At 58.4% G+C, this 20,910-nt stretch overlaps 1 protein-coding gene across 7 annotated transcripts in view; it reads right to left on the minus strand.

Annotated features, from left to right (window-relative positions):
* Positions 1–20,910, minus strand: part of Kdm4b (lysine demethylase 4B) — a 98,247-nt gene that overhangs the window by 13,378 nt on the left and 63,959 nt on the right. For 3 of the 7 annotated variants that reach the window (XM_052746868.1, XM_052746869.1, XM_052746870.1), the window contains 9 exons: positions 15,503–15,699; positions 10,643–10,744; positions 10,290–10,483; positions 5,309–5,700; positions 4,167–4,287; positions 997–1,175; positions 578–794; positions 274–350; positions 36–91 (listed from right to left, as the gene is read on the minus strand). In XM_052746868.1, the coding sequence (XP_052602828.1) occupies positions 36–91; positions 274–350; positions 578–794; positions 997–1,175; positions 4,167–4,287; positions 5,309–5,700; positions 10,290–10,483; positions 10,643–10,744; positions 15,503–15,699 (1,535 nt within the window). Of the gene's footprint in view, positions 1–35; positions 92–273; positions 351–577; positions 795–996; positions 1,176–4,166; positions 4,288–5,308; positions 5,701–10,289; positions 10,484–10,642; positions 10,745–15,498; positions 15,700–17,954; positions 18,076–20,910 lie in introns of those variants that run through there. The other 4 variants (XM_052746871.1, XM_052746872.1, XR_008220292.1 and 1 more) reach the window with 4 other exon arrangements.

Below are 20,910 nucleotides of genomic sequence, written 5' to 3' on the forward strand. Positions count from 1 at the left end.
ACAGGAGGTCGCACAGGGCAGGGCAGAGTACACACCTGTGCTCCGTGGTCGTCTGAAGCGCTCCCCCGCGGAGGTTGCACAGACAGCATTCCTAGGGGACAGAGCATCAGGGTGAAGTGCAGCCACCTCCACTGTGCACCGCCCCACCCAAGGGACACCCTAGGGATAGCAAGTATCAAGCCCCAGCCTCAGCACAGCTAAGATCAAGACCATTGGCCCATGGAGGCCTAGAACCTCCCAGGCTTTAGGTGTCACCCAGCACAGGTGAGTTACCGCAGTCCAGGCATGGGCCGCACACCGGGAGCATGTCCAGCCCTCCTTGGCCAGCTCAGGCCGGACACCATAGCAACCTGGAAGACAGCAGAGTGCTTGGATAAGACCAAATCTGTCACCCTCCACACCTGCAGCCCTCCACACCTGCAGCCCTCCCCACACCTGCAGCTCCCCACACCTGTATAGTGTAGCCTCCTGGTCCAGAACCCTGAACAGTGCCTCCCCCAACTCAAGATGCCCTGGGTCCAGAAAGTGCCCTCCTGTCCCCAGAGCCCCTCACACCCAGATGCTGTGGAACACTCACTGGCGTGGACCTGCAGGCAGCAGTGGGCACAGGAAATGAGTGGGCTGGTACCATCCTCGCCGACATAGGAATTGGCAGGCAGTGGCTCCGTGTTCTCCCCACTCGAAGTGAAGCACATCTCAGGGATCAGTGGCCGTGTCCTCTGGCCACTTTTCGAGGGTGGCTGGACAGTACTGTCCCCTGGAGTGGCCGGGACCTCTCGCTCTGTCTGTACTGACTGCAGAGGCACAGCCATCAGGAGGTCGCAGAGAGTCCCATAACCAGCTCAGGGCCACAGGAGGCCTGCTGCAGCTCCCCCTCACCTATCCTCAGAGTCTGGGGTGTTCATAGCTGCTCTCCCTGGGGCTAGGGCTGCAGTGGGACTGAGGGGGACAGGTGACACAGCAGCTACAGCATCAGTACGGGGAGGCCAAGCTCACCTGGCTGTAGGGGTAGAAGAGGGTACAGATGGCGCAGTAGGGCTCACTGAGGGCAGCTGCCGCATTGAACTTCCTCTCAGCTTGGAAACTAGCTGCCCTGTTCTTCCACTGCAGCGACAGCAGGGACTTCAAGGCCTCGGGATCACTCACATCGTCCTCTCCTGAGAACAGGAAGGCTTCTGTGATGGATGGGGGGCTTGAGTTGGAAAACAGGGCCCCACGGCGGCCCCACCCCACTGCTGCCCCCGTCTACACAGCCCTGGCTGGTACTTGGTGGGCTGCATTGCATTCCGAGCATGGAGGGAGGGGCTGGTTTCCATCCATGGGTCTCCTCAGAGCTTAACCTAAGGCCTGGACCAAACATGCCACCCTCAGACACAGGCTCTTGTCTGTGAAGCTGGGCACAGTGCTGCCTACCTGCCCGGGAGCCTCAGCCACAAGGCTGCTGAAGCCTGGCCCACCTGTGCGGCAGCATGGCCCCAGGTGCGCGAGAGGACAGAGGGAGTGTCAGGCAGAACCCACTCCATTCTTACCACCTTACACCTTCCAGCCCTAGGAACTCCTCAGAGTCTGGGACACCCTACCTAGTACCCAGCCTGCTCAGCCTGGGGAAGCCTCACACAGCCCAAGGGCACCAGAGACCCCAAGACTGTGCTGTATTTGGACCCTGCCGCCTGCCAAGAGACACTCAGAGTATGGAGCTGGGGAAATTTTGCCAGCCCACGACTCCCCAGAGTGCCTTCTGGGAAGAGCTCAGCTGGGAGGCAAGAGCCTGGGGCTTGGTCTCAACTGTTCCCCAGATTCCTGTCACTCCTGTGGTGAGGTTTTGGGGTCCTGGGTGCTTCTAGAACCATCCTGTGAGCACAGTACGGCACTGGGTGGAAGAGCTGCCAGCCAGCTCTCGGACTCCGCCAACAGCTTACGGAGGAGCGGAGACCCACCAGGACCTGCACACAGGCCTGCTCCACCTGCCCTGCAGCCAGCAGACACCTCTGCACCCAAGGCTCAACCAGCAGTGGGGAGTCCCCGTGGGGCTGCCGCCTGCACTCACCAGCCCCCACCATCCATCCACAGCCACACCCTAAGCTAGCATTGGTACCACACATCGGGGGACAAACCCTAGATGCCTAGTTCTGCAAGCACTGATGAAGCTCCTGTGCAGAACTGAGGGTGCAGCCCTGGGACAGAGGAGCTGTTGCCACAGACCATGACCATGGCCCCAACCACAGCCTGCACGCTGCGCCCCTCTGTCACCACTGTCTGCACACTGCATCCTGTCACCACTGTCTGCACGCTGCATCCTCTGTCACCACTGTCTGCACGCTGCATCCTCTGTCACCACTGTCTGCACGCTGCATCCTCTGTCACCACTGTCTGCATGCTGCATCCTCTGTCACCACTGTCTGCACGCTGCGTCCTGTCACCACTGTCTGCACGCTGCATCCTCTGTCATCACTGTCTGCACGCTGCGTCCTGTCACCACTGTCTGCACGCTGCATCCTCTGTCACCACTGTCTGCACGCTGCGTCCTGTCACCACTGTCTGCACGCTGCGTCCTCTATCACCACTGTCTGCACGCTGCATCCTCTGTCATCACTGTCTGCACGCTGCATCCTCTGTCACCACTGTCTGCACGCTGCATCCTCTGTCACCACTGTCTGCACGCTGCATCCTCTGTCATCACTGTCTGCACGCTGCGTCCTGTCACCACTGTCTGCACGCTGCATCCTCTGTCACCACTGTCTGCACGCTGCGTCCTGTCACCACTGTCTGCACGCTGCGTCCTCTATCACCACTGTCTGCACGCTGCATCCTCTGTCATCACTGTCTGCATGCTGTGCCCTGTCACCACTGTCTGCACGCTGCGTCCTCTATCACCACTGTCTGCACGCTGCATCCTCTGTCATCACTGTCTGCATGCTGCGCCCTGTCACCACTGTCTGCACACTGCGTCCTGTCACCACTGTCTGCACGCTGCGTCCTGTCACCACTGTCTGCATGCTGCATCCTCTGTCACCACTGTCTGCACGCTGCATCCTCTGTCATCACTGTCTGCATGCTGCGCCCTGTCACCACTGTCTGCACGCTGCGTCCTGTCACCACTGTCTGCACGCTGCATCCTCTGTCACCACTGTCTGCACGCTGCATCCTCTGTCACCACTGTCTGCACGCTGCATCCTCTGTCACCACTGTCTGCATGCTGCGCCCTGTCACCACTGTCTGCACGCTGCGTCCTGTCACCACTGTCTGCACGCTGCATCCTCTGTCACCACTGTCTGCACGCTGCATCCTCTGTCACCACTGTCTGCACGCTGCATCCTCTGTCACCACTGTCTGCACGCTGCATCCTCTGTCACCACTGTCTGCACGCTGCGTCCTGTCACCACTGTCTGCACGCTGCATCCTCTGTCACCACTGTCTGCACGCTGCGTCCTGTCACCACTGTCTGCACGCTGCGTCCTGTCACCACTGTCTGCACGCTGCGTCCTGTCACCACTGTCTGCACGCTGCATCCTCTGTCATCACTGTCTGCACGCTGCATCCTCTGTCATCACTGTCTGCACGCTGCATCCTCTGTCATCACTGTCTGCACGCTGCGTCCTGTCACCACTGTCTGCACGCTGCGTCCTGTCACCACTGTCTGCATGCTGTATCCTGTCACCACTGTCTGCACGCTGCGTCCTGTCACCACTGTCTGCACGCTGCATCCTGTCATCACTGTCTGCAGACTGCGCCCTCTGCACAGGTGCTAGCACCAGGCCTCAGCCACCTGTCACAGGCCCTGGCTCCCTCCATCCTCCCCCTGAGACCCTGAACGCTGCAGCCCATTGCTTGGATGGGGAGTGGAACTATCCATGGTACCAGGGCCCCCGGCTGGAGATGGTTGTGATCTTGGCCCTCACTGGGTCACATGACATTTGAGACTGGTTGGATGGTGGGGTGTGGTGGAGGCCCTGCAGGCAGCAAAAAACTGGGGTGGTTAAAAGTATGGGAAGGTGGGCAGCTGGGTCTCTGCAGATGTGACGGAGCAGAGAATTCTGTGGTGGGTTTCCCACAGTGTATGGACGACCTGACTCAGGGACTGGATGGGTGGACACTGGCACCTGTGGAGGGGCTGGCCTGGGCCCCATGCCAGTGGAGGGAAGTAGCATGGTGGCGGCCCTGCTCACCTTCATCACTCGAAGTCTCCTGTTTGACCACAGACAGTGGGGACCGTGTCGGTGGCCGACCCAAGGGATGACGACGGCTTTTTTTGATTTCCACCTTCAGCTTAGAGAAGGAGGGTGGTGCCTGAAAGACACAGTACTATGAATGCTGGAACCTGTCACCTACAGCGTGCACACACGCACTCACATCCAGTGTCACCCACAGCATGCACACACGCACTCACGTCCAGTGTCACCCACAGCGTGCACACACGCACTCACATCCACTCCTATCACCCACAGCGTGCACATGCACTCACATCCAGTGTCACCTACAGTGTGCACACGCACACTCACTTCCACTCCTGTCACCCACAGCGTGCACAAGCGCACTCACGTCCACTTCTGTCACCCACAGCATGCGCACGTCCACTCACGTCCACTCCTGTCACCCACAGCATGCAAACACGCACTCACATCCACTCCTGTCACCCACAGCGTGCACATGCGCACTCACATCCACTCCTGTCATCCACAGTGTGCACACGCGCACTCACGTCCACTCCTGTCACCCATAGTGTGCACACACACACTCATGTCCAGTGTCACCCACAGCATGCACACGCACTCACATCCACTCCTGTCACCCACAGTGTGCACACACGCACTCACGCCCACTCCTGTCACCCACAGCGTGCACATGCGCACTCACGTCCACTCCTGTCACCCACAGCGTGCACGCACATTCATGTCCACTCCTGTCACCCACAGCGTGCACACGCACTCACGTCCACTCCTGTCACCCACAGTGTGCACATGCGCACTCACATCCAGTGTCATCTACAGCATGCACACGCACACTCACGTCCACTCCTGTCACCCACAGCGTGCACACGCGCACTCATATCCAGTGTCACCCACAGCGTGCACACGCGCACTCACATCCAGTGTCATCCACAGCGTGCACACGCACACTCAATCCAGTGTCACCCACAGCGTGCACACACGCACTCACATCCAGTGTCATCCACAGCGTGCACACACGCACACTCACATCCAGTGTCATCCACAACACACACTGACTCCAGTTGCTACCCTGGCATCCAGATGCTACACATAGCTGTGGGCAGAGCCACAAATGCACCTGGTGGCCATTAATCACCCACCTGGTCACTGCCAGCTTGGGCCTGGCCTTCGTCTTCCAGCCCCAGCTCCATGGGTGCCAGCTGTGGGTGGGCAGTGCGCTCCCTGTCGCCATCAGTGGGGTTGGTGCGGGGAAGCACATACAGCATGGGGATGATGGGCCTCGGCCGCACCTCTGCTTCCTCACTCGGTGTCCCAGGAGGCAGTACCACATTGAGGGGTGCTGGTGGAGGAACCCCCTCTGCGGCCACGGGGCCCATGGTTGGAACCGGAGACTTGGGTGGGGGTGGTGGCCTCAGGCCCTCCTCAGTGGGTAACAGGGTTGGTGGGGCAGGCGGCAACAGGGGTGACATGGGGCTGGGGGTCTTCTTCTTGCTCCGGGCCTTGGTTGGCCGGGGCTTGCCTCTGCCATCCTCTGGGCAAAGAAAGCATCATTTAGAATCAAGCGGAAGCAGACAGAGCAGGTGACTATGGTCTGTGGCAAGGAGATCACAGCTGGCTGGGGACTCAGTATCCCCAAAGCTTGGGCAAGTTCAACCTTCCAAAAGTGCCCAACACTGGGCCACTGCACTAAAAGAGATTCCTGAGCCGGGCGGTGGTGGCGCACGCCTTTAATCCCAGCACTCGGGAGGCAGAGACAGGAATTCTGTGAGTTCGAGGCCAGCCTGGTCTACAGAGTGAGTTCCAGGACAGGCTCCAAAGCTACAGAGAAACTCTGTCTCGAAAAAACAAAACAAAACAAACAAAAAAAACGACAATCCTGAGCTGATGGAGAGCTGCAGCCTGCCATCCTAGCATTCAGGGTATAGGGGAGGTGTACAAGGGCTAGATAGCCTGGGCTCATAATATCCTGTCTTAAAAAAAAAAAAGACAGAAAGAAAAGGGAAGGAAGGAAGGAAGGAAGGAAGGAAGAAGGAGAGAGAGAGAGAGAGAGAGAGAGAGAGAGAGAGAGAGAGAGAGAGAGGAGAAGAAGAGAAAAGAAGGAAGAAAGCAGGAGCCTTTTGGAGTAGGTCTGGGACGGGGAGCTGGGCTCTCAGGAAGTGGCTGTGAAGACACTCAGCTGTCCCAAGCTGTGGGTTCCTGCAGGCCAGCGCAGGTGTGGGGAGGAGCAGACTTGTACAGTTAGTGTAGATAACAGATCACAGAACTACCAAAGAGGGACGAAGCAGCAGACAGGCCTGAGGACCTCCCATGTGGTAGCCTCCTAAAGGGGACATGAAGAAGAGGGGCCGATGGGACATGTCTTTGGTGGTACTTTAGTGTGGTGCCACAATGGCTGTACAGCACATCACTTAACCAGGGACAGGTGGCAGGGACAGAATGATCAGGGTCTGGTCACTTGTACCATGACATCCAGGGGTTAAGATGTCACCTAAGGGTATTATGGGACTATATCCTGCTGAGTGGCCTGAGTGCCACTTGTGTTTTAGGAGCCTTGGGCTGAGTGGCTTGTGGGTAACAGTGGTACCCTTGGCTGGGAACCTGGCATCTGCCCTGTCCAGCCAGGCTGCTGATGGGAGAGGATGGGAAGGAAGCACACTGGAGTCAGCCATCTGGAGTAGGCCACCTTTGTGTGTCACACCCTCACAGCTTCCAAGGCCAAGGCTCACTAACCCGGATGACAGCTCGCACTTTGCTGGGTCTCCAGTGCATCAGAAGGATGACACCACCAATCCCTAAGATACTTAGCCCCAGTCTGCAATGGAACATGGATGGGAACAGGTGGGGTGTCCCCCAGTCCAAGGACAACAGACCCCACTCACTCCCATACTGGAGCTGTTGTGGTCACCAAGGACCAGGATGAACCCCTACAGGGTGTGCTGGGGTTCTTGGACTCAGGGAAGGATGCTGAGTATGGCCTCAGGAATCTGCTCCTGTGAGCACGCTAGCTGCTGTGGAGTGCCATGGTGAACATGGCCCTTTCACAGCCCCCAATCCTGGACCACAGGGTCCTGCCCTGGTCTTCTTATGACCAACAACAGCTGTGGATGGCTCAGCATCTCCAGGCTCTGTATGGCCATGAGAGCCTGGAGCCCTTAGCAGGAGAAGCCCAAGAAGGGGCCCTCAAAGCTCATCGCCTCACCACAGACCCTCAGTGGCCACATCAGTGGCCACACACCTGCCTTGGGGGTCAAGGAGAGATGGACTGAGGGTCCCAGCCTGGTCCCACTGTGAGTGCTGGGGTGGGAAGTCTGGCGGACAGTCCTTCAGGGGTGACCGGGAGCTATGGCCAGATGCCCCAACATGCCTGGGTTTATCAGCCTGTCTGGTTCAGGGTCACAGGCCACAGGAGGCTGAGGTAGGCCACACATCTATCTACAGGTGTGGACTCTGCTCTAGCTCCTGAGGCTGGACACCCTTAGAGGGCACAAGTGGTTCTGCCGCCTGGCTTGGCTGAGCCAGAATTGGCCCGTCACGGCCCTGTTGAGGGTCATTGTGCCAGCTCTGACCCATCATGGAATCAAGTCCAGCTGTGTTGCTGGGGGATTCCAACATCCGCCACCACCAACTCAGACAGGCTGTGGGACATGAGGACAGTGCCCAGAACCCTATCCTGAAGGTTAGGCTGGCTCCCTGTGGCACACCCAACCACAGCCCTCAGAGCAGCAGAGGCCCTGCTGTGCCGTAGCCACTGTGACCATTTCCAGTCGCTCAGGTGACAGCCAGGCCTCCAGATATGTGGCTCAACTGCACAGGGAAAGAGGCGGAGGTGTGGCTGTCCCCACACAGAAGACAGAATAGCAGATGCACAAAGAGCATTTGATTCAACCCTTCCTGTGTCCCTGACTGACCAGGTCAGGGAGATGACCTCTTGACCATTCAGAAGACCCTTGCCACACTGTCTCATCACATAGTGTGGATATGGGGACATGAGCTGTCACCCCCATAGGCCACCCTGCCCTGCCAACAGCCTGGGGTCCCTGCTCTGCACATTTGGACCCCTCAAGGGACATATCATGCTCCAGAATACATCTTAGAGGTCACCAAAAGACACCGATGATTTGGTGCTGAGGGTAGTCTGGTGTCTTCACAGGAGGGGGCATGAGGCAGGTTTCCCTGGTGACAGAATGGCATGGGATTGGCATTCCTCCCAGCCTTGGGCTCAATCACTCCTGGATGTTACACTCTGACCAAATGTCAGTCACAGTCTGTGGACATGAGGAGACATGGCCCAAAGGCCCACATGCGTGCCCCACCTTAAGAACTTGGAACTGATGGGTGAGTGTGACCTTGCAGGGTGACAGCGGGTGCCCATGATGCACAGAGCTCTGGCTGAGGGCCTCTTGGGAAGCCCCAGCACCCTCTTTCTTCACACCTATCAGAGAGGACATCCTAGGTGCCATGTGAGTCCCTGTCCAGCAGGAGACACGCCACGTCTGCCTTCCTGTCACCATCCTTGGTGGCCCCAGTCTCTGCTGGAATGCCCTGGCAGGCGCCAGGTAAGAAGTACCTGCTCACCACACTAGAGGCAGCCCATCCCCAGATGGAGGGCCACAGCGATGGCAGGCTGAGCTACATGGCCATGGTCTGCTGTGTCTCTTGTGGCCACCCCACTGACTACTGGGATGTCATGGATGAGACCCAGTCACCTCCATCTGCTCCAGCCACCTCCTGCCTAGTGGTTCCTCTTTCTGCTCTCTGAGGAGCAAGGCTTCAGAGCCCAGTCGGACGTGCTGACCACCACCCACGGGTTCCACAGTAAAATGTTGCCGACCACAGGACAGACACTGCTTCTACTTTACGGTGACTTAAGGTCAAGGAGAATCCTTCAGTCAGTGGTAGTGAAAGACCCCCAAGACAGTCACACCCTGCCCTGGGGCCGGGGCCATGTCACCTCCCATAGCTGAAGGGACTCCTTAGATAGGATGAAGCCAAGGACTCTGAGGTCACCACAGGATCCTCAGAGGAAGCAGGATGAGAAGCCAAGAGATGGGGATGCCACTCTGCTAGGTGAGTCAAGGGGACCACCCTCCCTCACATCATACTCAGGAATGGGGGGGGGGCGCACCTGGCACTAGATCCACAGGGAATGGACACACACTTTAAGGTGCCAAGTTCCCATAACCAGTTGCATGGCTACAGGGGCTCATATGCAGTGTGGAAGGTGGAAGCAGGGAGCCCAGGCTAGACCCTCAGCACACTGCCTACGTCTTGTGGCTTCTGTATGTATCTGTGGCTAGGCATCACTCCAGCCCTCAGCTCCTGAGGATCCACATGTGACCGTGACAATCACAGACAATCCAGAAGGACACAGGAATGTCACAGTGCCTCCACTCCTGCAGCCTCCTGGCGTCTCCTGCTTCTGCAATAGCTTGCTATTGCCATCACTGTCAGTGCAGGGCAGAGCAAGGCCTTGCGCATGCCAGCAGGCACCTCACACCTCACCCCAACCATGATCAGGCATCCAGCTTGGAGGCCCTGGATCTGTGGCCATCAGTTTCTTCCTGTCAGCCGTAATTTGCAGTGTAGCTGGTTCTGACTGGTTCTTATTGGCTGGGTGGGAGCTGCTGTCCACCAGTGCCCTTGCTCATCCACAGTGCCTGCAGGTCCTGAGTCTCTGCCCGCAGCCCCAGGGATCAGTCTGTGGTCACATTACATTGTGACCACCCTGCTTTCCCTTGTTTGGCCTTTCTGGGCTGGAAGACCGTTTCATGGCGTGCTGTGGACAGGTCTCTGTAACTAACTCTCCCCAGCAGCCAGTGGGAATCTGAGAGGCTGTGTTGATACACACCGGTCCCTGGCCTCTCACCCCTGCCAGAAAGGCGACAGAAGGAAGCCCTTCCCTACCTCAGGGGGCAAGACTGCAATTGAGTGGAAGCCAGCGGCAGGAATGAGGCACACAGAGTGCAGGAAGGAGGGCTGGGACACTCAGTGCCAGATTGCAGCTCAAGGTCCCATGTGCACAGGCGCCTGCGCACCCTGGGCCATGGTGCATCCAGGCCAGCAGGAGCAAGACAACAAAGCAGGGCCCAAGGGACCCAAACCCACGCTGCAGGCACTGACCTTCCATGCATGGCCCGGCCTCGTGGCTCTGCGAGGGCAGCAGTTCCTCATCCTCATCCTCATCCTCAGGTGTGGCCTCCTCCCGGGAACAGCCCCCAGCCTCATCCAGACCAGCCACCCCAGCCGCCGCCTCCCCAGGAGACTTGGAGTCTTCAGGCTTGGACTTCTTGGGCTGGCTCCGTCTCCGGTGCGACCTGGAGGAGGGCACTGGTCAGGCAGGAGGGGAAACGGAGGGGACTGAGGTAGTCCAGGGTGGGCAGGGAGGAGGGCCAGGGAGGAGCAGGGCTGGGGTGAAGCAGGTGATGGTGGCACGGGATGGGCAGGACGCTGTGGACTCGAGGGAGATCACTTACGCCGGCCCTGGCCTTCTGGTTGGCTCCCGCCTCCTCTCTAGACTCGGCCTCCTCTCCTCCTCAGCCTTTCTCCAGGGTCTGTTCTCCTTCACACTAATTTGTCTAGAATGTAAATTTCAGGGTTTTCCTCTGGCTCTGGGGCCCTCTCTACAACCCTTCACAATTGGGCTCTTAGGTCCCATGCCCAGCCTGAGCACAGGAACATGCCACCCTAATGACGGCAGGGATGGCCCCTGGTGCCACAAACCGGCTCCACTGCATGAGGGGGTGGGGTGAGCATGTGCGACAGGGGCAGAGGCAGGACCTCCCCCATCAGCACCTAAAGCTGCTTTGACTGACAAGGGTGAACGGCTTCCTGCAGATCTGGGTCCCTAGGGTCCCTAGCCCAGTAGCCCTTACCCATCACAGCCCCTCAGTGGCCCAGAGAGCTGGGAATGCCCAGCTCTGGGTGGTGGCCTCTAAGGTTCTGACCACGGCCTGCCCTCCTTTCCCTCACTCCTGAAACACCCCTGACCAGGGTAGGACCCCTCAATGAATGTGCAAGCCCCACAGAGATGACCAACAGGCAAGCAGGTGGCATTCCGAGGAGGAGACAGGCAGAGGCGAGGTGTGCGTATACGGTGGCTGCGGAAGGACGGGCTGGGGGACAGGCAGGAGTGAGGGGCAGGAGGCACTGACAGGGGAGAGAGAAGGGAGGTTGGGGACACTGCACCCCTTCTGCTCTGGGTGGGCAGCCCCAGCAAAGGGGTGACTTGGAAACACCGAGTCAGGGAGGAAGCATGGTGGCTCAGACCCTAACTGTTGCCCCCAGGGTTCAGGGCTGCTCCTGGTGGCTCCCAGCTCCAGACAGCAATCGCACCCTGCCACCAACTCACTGGGCCACAGCTTCCTGAGTGGCCCTGATTCAGTCACTGTCTTGACCCCACTGGGAGCTGGTCTGGGAAGCCACCCCAGGGGTCCGCCCAGCCCTTGCACAGCTGACTGGGACACTCAAGGTCTCACACCACATTGTTTACAACTGAGCACAGCAGCCTGCCTGGTTCCCACAGTCACAGTGCTCAAGGCTCCAGGAAATGGGACCTTAGCCCACCTGTGCCCCACACCAGAAAATAAGGGACTCAGGACTTGGGTGTGTATGCTGCACACATCCAGAGCAGGGAGAGCCACTGTATGCCAAAGAATAGCCATGCTGTATTATGACAACAAGCTGGGACCCAGTCTTGTGCCCACTGTCACACCCCACACTGACACCCCTCCCAGAGACAAGGCCTGACCTGTATCTTTTCCTCTGCCGCCCACCCCACCAGGCCTAACACACACAGACATGGCCACCCTTCTGCAACAGCCTCTCTTTAGGCAGCCCGTTCCTTCCCACCTGTGTGAGCCTGAGCTGGAGCAGCCCGACTCCTGGGGTCTGCTGCAGCCCTCTTCTATTTGATGACTAATACTTCTTGGCCTCTCCAGACGCTCTGGCCCCCCTCTAAACTCCTAAGTAGCTTGTCACTGGCTCCACGGTGGTGACCCTGGCACCCCTGCCCGTTCTAGATGGCATACGTCGCCATGGCTCTGGCAAGGTGCGCCTCTGCAGTCCCGCAGCAGCTTCCTCGGAAAGAAGTGCACTGTGGAGCTGCAGGTCTGAAGCTGTCTTTCCTGAGTCTGGCAGGCGGTCAGGCTGGGGGACCCTGGGAGGGGATCCTTGCTCTGCAGCCTTTAGCCTCATGCCAGGTTCTCTCTGGAGGCTCTGGGGACTGCCTGCTGAGGCCAGGTGAGGGACCCATGGGTGTGTTCTACATCGTGGGTGACCATCACCCTCCCCAGGACCAGGCTGCACACAGCCACTGTCTGCTTCTCTGAGAACTCACTGGAGGCTGGACTCCTTCCTCTACCTCTGTCTGGCTTTCAGCATGTCCCTTCCGCTGCTGCCCGGTGCTCCTGCATTCCCCTGCAGCATCCTGGGCCAGCTGTGGTGCCTTTGCCCATCCCTGTTCTTCTCCCATATGCTGTGGTGGCTTTGGAATCTCCGTGAAGGCCGTGTCTGTCCCATCCTGGCCCCTGGCCTTGTTTTGTTTTGGCATTAAGGGTGCACTGGAGGGTGTGTGAGGGGCTTGCTGACGAGGCAGATGGAGGGAGAGGTGGGAGGCTTCATGGTCGTCATGATCAGAGCCACTAGATGGGACCTGTACTCAAGATGCCAGTCTTGTGCCATGAGATGAATGGTGTGTCCCAGGGAGTAGGCCTGGCTATGGGGGCTCAGGAAGGAGAAGCTAGGACTCCTCCACACCAGGGCTCCCACTGGCCTATGCAAGGCAAACAAGGCTCTGGCCTGGGATCCTCAAAGTTCTGGCCCAGTCCAGTCTGCTCCAGAAGGCCTCCTGCTGCCCCCTCAAGCACACCCCAGTGGGATAGCACATGGCTGAACTGGGCGTCCTTCTGTTGTTTTTACAAGTCAAGGGTTGGTATGTGAGTGACACAAATTCTTCTGAGATGAAAGCAGATGCCCTGGGACTTGAGTGACGGGTGTGCCGAGGAAGCCTACGGCCTTCGCTGAGAGGCAGGCACACACGATAAGGGGTGACAGCTGCAAAACACGGTGACCTGTGCCCACAAAGCAGCGAGACTGCTGGAGGCTCTAGCTGCCCTCAATTTGCTCCATTCCAGCCACTAAGGCAGGTCTATGAGTGTTTAAAATATCTCCTGGGAAACCGAGGTACATTCTGTGGGGTCCACTAAGGCAGATCTATGAGTGTTTAAAATATCCCCTGGGAAACTGAGGTACATTCTGTGGGGTCCAGGAGACATTCCTAAGGCCCTGGCTGTGAGTGGTTCTGGACCAGCAGAGACCTTGAGGCATGGGCTGACCGGTGTTGAGGTCAGTAGGCTGGGGTGTCACCGTGAAGCACCAATACCTCCTGACCCCAACATGGACACAGCAGGCCAGGCCGACTGAGGACTGTGGTCAGTTCACCTGTTAAACTGTTGCAGGAGACAGAAGACCGGGAATGGGAACAGGGTGGGCACAGGACAGCGTGAGCTTAGGCCTGTGCTGAGGGGGCTAGCTCCGTGCAAACGTACAGGGGCACAAAGGGCGCCCTCGTGTAGTGAGGAGGCTAAGTACAGCTCTGCTGCTCTAGTAGCGGCTCCCAGCAAGGGGCCAGCGGGGAGTGTCTCGTGTCTCGGGTTGTGACCGGGCACTGCACAGAAGGCAGAGAGGTCAGGGTGCTCTCTCAGTTCCTGCTGACAACAGTAGCCCCAGGCCCTTGTGTGTCAGGGAAGACACATGCTCTGGCCCCACTCTGAAGCCCTGACGTGCCTCAGTTTCCCCAGGGGAGTCAAGCATGGGGACGAGGCACAGCTGGGAGAAGCTGGCACATGCTCACTGCAATCTCAGCACCACATGCCATGGACCGTGGCAGCGGTCTCCCACAGAGACCCGGGACTTCACAAGAAACAAACAGCTCTGGCCTTGTCCATTTCAACAGCTTTAAAGGAAATTATGTCCTTGGGAGCGGGCTTCATTTGCTATTCAACCACTGCTGCATTAGCACGGCTTCCGGAGAGAAAGGATGGGATGCTGCTTGGGGAGGAAGCCCGGGAGAGGATGGCTGGAGGCGTGAGGGTGGGAGGTACCATGGGCCACTTCCTCTGGCCACAGGGTCCCATCTCTGGACGGCCCTGGTGTCACTGTGGTTCTGGAATGGTATCTGTTTACTTGTCGCCTGCTCAGCTGACCCATAAGCCCAAACACTGAAAACCAACCATCATGAAATCATCCCCAAATCCTGCAGGCACACTCAGGCCCCACCACAGGCTGTCACCTGACTGCTAGGTGCTGCCAGAATCTGCTACAGAATGTTCTAGAACCACAAACTGTTCTCCAAGAGAGGAGAACACAGAGCAGGAAGTGGGTGGGTAAGAAAGACTGCAGCGCACACAGAGAGGTGTCGAAGAGGACACGGTGAGGGAAGGCTTCAGAGCACAGGTGACTGCCCCAGACGCAGCCCTCATGGCCTGTCTGCAGAGCAGTGCCCATGACCAGGGCTAAGGCAGCAGTGACCTCGAACTCCAGGAATGGAAGGTGGCAGGTTGCCCACATCACAGCCAATATGGGACAGGCTGGACCTGGTTCCAGAAGGCGCCACGGGTTCTGTAGCGCTTGGAAGCCATCAGGATCCCAGGGCAGTGTCTGCAGGCCACGCTAGCAGCTGTGTTCCTATGTAAGGTCTTGTCAACGGCGGTGGCTCCTGAGTGGCAGCCAGAGACTGGCCTGCAGGGTGCAGAGTTCTTGGGCCTCCCTGGCCCTTCACAGGCAGACAGCTGGTTCCATGCAGTCCCACCACTGTGGCCCTAGCTCAGCTCTAAGGGTGTCCTTGGCCTATCAGCAGCTCACGCCCTTGACTCGCTGCTGGAGGCAAGGAGTAAGATGGACCCTGGAGGGAGGGAGTGGGCCCAGCTGTGCAGGCCTCCCTCCCTCTTAGACCATGGAGCCAGCTTACTCCCTGAGCCTGCTACCTGTTCTGCAAATCTACAGGCCAGCGCTCAAGGCTGTAGCAGCCCTGCCTAGGTCCCCACTCAGAAGTGACCACGAGTGGCCACACTACTGTAAGAGGCCAGGAGGGTCTAGTAATCCTTAGGAGCATGGCATCTGGTATGGGCTTTTGGCCATATGAATGCTTGCAGGGGACCTGCCAGCTCTCAGAGCTGCAAGGGTACCAAGATTATGTCACCAGGGGAAGCAGCAGTGAGCTGTTCATTTGGATGCCCAGACACCTCCTGTTATAAAAGTGGAAATGAGAGACAGAGAAAAGAAAGAGGAAGAGGGGTGGGGAGGAAGGGGGAAGAAGCTGGGAGGCGGCCACTCACCTGCGCAAGAGCTTGGCCTTCAGTGAGGCACGTGAGGCGCTCCAGGAGCTCAGCTCAGGGCTGCTCAGGGCTGTGGGCCGAGTGTGGTCCAGCACAGTGAGGTCGCGGCCCTGCTTCCACTGCTCATAGCGTTCGGGCTGCAGGATGCGCACAAACACATCCATGGAGATCTTCACCATGTCCTTGCGACATGTGCACTGTGGGGACACACACACAGGCACTGAGTCTCATGCAAGGCGCCTGGCTCCCATACTGTAGACAACTTGGTGCGAGGATGGACTGCTAGCCCAGCGCTTTCGTGGCCCCCACCACACTCAGGTCAGACCAAGAAACCCCCAGAGGGAATGCCCATCAGTGAGTGGATGCCCAGTCTTGCCCAGCAAGAAGCAAGGAGAAAGGTGGACACAGACCCTTTCCAGAGGGCAACATGGTCTTACAGATCAACCATTAGGACCATGCAGTCTGGGTGCCATCCTAACGGGCCCAGAAGATGCTACACAGGACTTGAACAGATCCAGAGCAAGGACTGGCAGATCCAGACAGTGACAGGGAGCAGTCAGGGCCTTGTGCTCACTACCCAGGCTGAACACTTTCGGTCCAGTCTCCTCACCCAGCTTAGTGGATACAGGCCTCTCTACCCAACAAGCTGGCCCAGAGCAGAGCCCTTGGCATGGCAGCTGACACACTCCTGGCTTTTCCTGAGGGGACTGCGGGCTGTGATGTTGCAGATAGGGTGCTTTCTGACCCCATTCCACAGCAGCTATGGCCATCTGGGGAAACAGAGGTGAGTATGACAAGCCCTTCCCAGTGTCCCCAACCTGCTGAACACAGCAAGGCTGGGCCTGGTACATGAGGAAATGTCCCGCAGCTCCTGTCCGTCTTTGCTTGGCAGTGGGGAGTGGAGGGCTTGGGATCTGTCTGGGCCCAGCATGCTGAGCGAGAGGGAGTATTTATGGCTGAGTGATTCCCAGAAAACTCAACTTTCTTAATGGGAATGTGCAGAATAGCGGCTATGCAGGGATTGGGCTGGTCAGTGGCGGCCACTGATAGCGCCCAGGTTGCACATTCCTGCGCCTGGCCTCCCCAAGCCCCCATCAACTGCAGACTAAGGGATCTGTGCCAAGTGGCTCAGCCATTGCTTGCCGTCAGTAATTAGCAAAAGCACCTGAGTGCTCCCACGGGGTCCACAGACACCGCCACAGCCAGCATCGGCTCCATGGCCAGCACCAGTGGCCAGGATAGAGCTGCCAGCACAGGCTGGCCTTGCAGGAACAGTGGCCTTCACATACCCAGTATGGGCTCTGAAGATCTGGGGACTGTGGGCCCAAATGCAAATGTGATGTGGAGAGGAGCTGGGTCTGGGACTGGAAGCGTGGAGACCTGGTGGATGTAAGCCAGTCACCTGGGGCAGGGGGAGGGTGGCCTGAGGCTCAGCCACAGGGAGGGTCCACACAGCTGCCTAGGGCTCCGCATCTGGCCCTGGCATTTTAGCATGTCGGCAGAGGAGATGGCAGACGGCTGTCCACAGCAGAGTCACTCTCTCCTGATGGACAGAGAGGTCCATCTGTGCAGAGGGTCTGACTGGACCCCTACAGGCTGGAGCCCGCTCAGGCCTGGGTGTCACCCAGTGAGGTACAGAGTAAAGTCACCCTGAGCCATAAAGAAGGAAAGCGGTGTGGTCACCAACCCTCACCCACTCCAGAGCAAGGGGGGGCCCAGGACTCCACCACCTCCTAGGGACAAAAGTGACCTTAAGGCTCACCCACCAGTGCACTTCAGGCTCTCCCCTTGGTGGGCAGCTGTCACCTGGGCACCATACTGCCACAGATCTTTCTGGTGACCCCAGCCAGTGACTGGGGTGAGGGGACTACACCTGCTGGGGATAAGCAAGCTTTCTGATGACACCTGACACTACCTGCCGGGCCCAGACTCAGCTTCTGCACCCTGACCTTACACTCCTGAGCCTTGGTAACCAGAGCTCCAACACCGAGTTTTGGGTGACCCCACACTCAGCTGAAAACAACAGCTGCCTCCCAGGAGCCCCTGCTCAGTGAAGTTTGCTAAGAACCTTCCAGAACCTGAGGCACAGGCACATCACCTGGGCAGCCCCTCACTTACACCATCCCTGCATGCCACTCCTACCGACAGGACAGTCTTGCAAGTGGCCTAGGGACACACTCCAGCAGACACACAGCATCAGGCCCCTCACACAGAGCCAGGGTCTCGTTTCCGAGGCTCTGTCTCCCGTGGCTCTGGACGCAGCAGCACAAGCGTCTGCGATGGTGGCCACAGCACTGACTGTAGCCACACCCCAGCCGCTGGGCTCCATACCGAGGGTGAGAAAGCAGCCAGATTACCCTGCCGCTTGGCTGGGCCAGTGGCTTTCTGCTCTGGTGACCTCCCTGATGAGGGCTGGCCATGGGAAGGCCAGGGACATTCCCCAGCCACTGACCTGGACGAGCTGCCTGCTGAATCTGCCTCAGAATGGGGTGTGGGGACCATGGGAGGAAAGACTCCCCTCATGCCCCTCTTGAGGTTGCACTGGAGTCCTGAGCAGGAGTCCTGTGAAAGACCTGTAGAAACGGCCTAAGCTGAGATTCAGCCGAGACAGCTGTCACTCATGCATGACAAGCTGGGGAGTTACGACAGGGCGCAGGTCACCATCAGTGTTCCCCAGCCGCCTGCCCACGCTGTCACTCCTGGGAGATCAACACATCAGACAGCCCAATGTCTCCCAGGCCACTGGGGTCCAGGGAGGGAGTGAACGGCAAGGCGGCTGCAGCTGCTGCTGCTGCTCACGGCCGTGCAGCACATGCGGCTGGGATGATTGCGTCTGCCCAAACTGAGCGAGGGACTCTCAGTGCTGCCGAGGATGTGATAGGGCTGTTAGGAGTGCAGGGTGGAGTCCCAGGGGGGTAACCAGAGACCCACCGAGTTGCCTCAGGATGCCCGTAACAGTGCAGGTCACAGGGCAATGTCCAAAACGGCTGCAACCAAGCCTCACCCTGCATGCCATCTCTTTGCTTGGGTCTAGGGCAGGGAATCCTGGAAGGAACCAGAAGACACCGGCTCTGCCCCACCTCTCACTCTCCAGGACCCCAAAGCTGACTGCAAGCCCCCGTCCTCTAAGCGTGGACACCTTGGTGCCTCATGCCAGCTCTGGGGAAAGCACAGAAATTCCTTCTGGACCTCCTGCTGCTGGGGCCGTGAAAGAGGGGGATACTTGCCCCCCAGATCCTGGGACCCCCACTTCTGCTTCCTATCCCTCTCTATCATCACCTGGAAGTAGCCAGAGGGAAATGAAGCCTGTACCCCCAGCTGCCCACACTGCTATTTTCAGCTCCACTCTGAAATGGTTCCTCTAGGAGCCTCCATAACTGTCCAATAGGAAGTGGTCATGCCAGACAAAGCCGGGGCTTTGGTGAAGGACATCACATCTGAGGCACGGAGCTTCCCAGGCCTGCTCTCCTGCCCATCTTACATGGCAGCCCATCAGGTGCTATGAGCCACAGTGGCCTAGCTGGGTGCCCAAGAGGCTCAGCAGAACTCACAGGCAAGGAAGAACTAGAATGTGAGGTGTAGACAATGAACACAGACTGGCCCGAGGGGACTCCAGGCACAGAAGTGGCTCTGTAGACCCAGAGGAATGCGTTGCCCTGCCATGTGCTTCTCGGGAGGTGGACACCAAGCAAACCTGGAGTCAAGCTTGCAGAGCCAACCTGGACCAGCCTCCAATTCTGCATGCAGACTCTAGGGAGACCTGCGACCCCCCCTCCCCACCCGCCCACCGGCCAGCCTCGTCTTTGTGAACAAACGGCATCCCACAGCCACCACTCCGCACCCTACTGCAGGCACAGGGCCACTACCCAGCCGAGGATGATGTCCGGTACCTTTCGGGCCTGTGTATGGTCCAGAGCTTACTATGCCCGCACACAGCACAAACACCTTCAACATGCTGCTGCCCAGGAGACCCCACCTGCGTTGACAGTGGCACCTTGCTTCCCCAGGTGGCCCTCACTACTGGGGACTGGTATTCCTCAAAGCAAACAGCCCGCTCCTGCCCTAGTCACCGTCACTTTACACTGTTTGTAAATAGTGTACTGTTTTCACACTGTCCACTTCCCCACACAGGTCCTGGTAGAGACCCTCTGTCCACCCAGCAGGTCCCTGTGGCCAGTAACATCATCAGAGATACTAAGGAGACTTGTCTTCCTAGGCTATCCAAGTCATGGGGGTGGAACACTGGGGTGTGGCTGGCGAGCACAGGGCACAATCAGCGGCTTGAGGCTCCACACTTCCCTCCCTCGTGGCCGGACCAGGGCTCTGCACTTAGGTGAGTCTTGCCCCCTAGGATCAGGCCCGTGAAGGGACTGTATCTGCCTGCCAGACATCTCCAGCAACTGAGGAGTGTGAAAGTGTCTCGTCTGTAGTGGGTGCACACACGCTTACTCCTGCCCCACTGAGGGCTTCTAAGCCCGTGGCTCCCAGCTCCTTCTGGGCTATGTCAGGCATGGAGGTTCTGCTGTGCCCTCAGGGTTCCCACATCCTCACTCTGTTCCTATTGCCAAAGCTGGGCCGGGCGTATAGCAGCGAGGCCACCTGGGCTCCCAGGATCCTCTGTTGGCTCTGAACTCTGGTCGGAGGCCGTTTTGTTCTGAGAGGCTGGGTTACACTAGAGCTCACTCATGGACAACAGTGAGCCAGGGATGGCGGTGGCTGGAGAGGTGATTAAAATGCGGCTCAATAAAACCACCAACCCGAATAGCACGTTACTGCAGGGACCCTCCTGCTCGCCAGCATGGCAGTGACAACTCTCAGTCATGGTACAGGAACCAGGGCAGAACACTGAGCCTGCTGCCGGGTGGCTGGCTCCTGCTGGGGGTGAGGGGTGGTATCCCTCAAAAAACCAGTCCTGAGGGGGACAGCAAAACTGTCCCCAGCTGATCACCATGGTCACTTGTAGCTGGACATGTTCTGGTGTGACTGTCCCTACCCTCACCCAGGTGTGTACTGCATCCCCTCTGCGCAGATGACACAACCTTACGGGATCCCTGCCCACAGGCATCCTGTCCCTGCTGAGATGTCCAACATGGCCTCCAAACTCAGAACAAACCCAAACTTCTCAGGCAAGCAATGATGCCCAGTGACCCACCACCCCCACTTTCCCTGGGCCTCCAGACTTGTCTGGAGATGGGGGTCCCACAGTGTGAACATGTGAACTCTTGGCCTGGGGTCCAGCAGCAAAGGATAGTAGCACAGCAGAGGCACACTGCCCACCCTGCTGATCTGATGGAGACTGAGCCTCTGGATGTTTGGCTCAGGCCTGGTTTGTCAGTCCCTAAAGGCGGACTTTGCTGAACCATGGCACCACATCAGCTAGCTGTGGCTACATGCACCCTTTCTCAATG

Source organism: Peromyscus californicus, unplaced genomic scaffold (genome assembly GCF_007827085.1).
Source record: "Peromyscus californicus insignis strain IS unplaced genomic scaffold, ASM782708v3 Scaffold_1__1_contigs__length_55948999, whole genome shotgun sequence".
Lineage (NCBI taxonomy): Eukaryota > Metazoa > Chordata > Mammalia > Rodentia > Cricetidae > Peromyscus > Peromyscus californicus.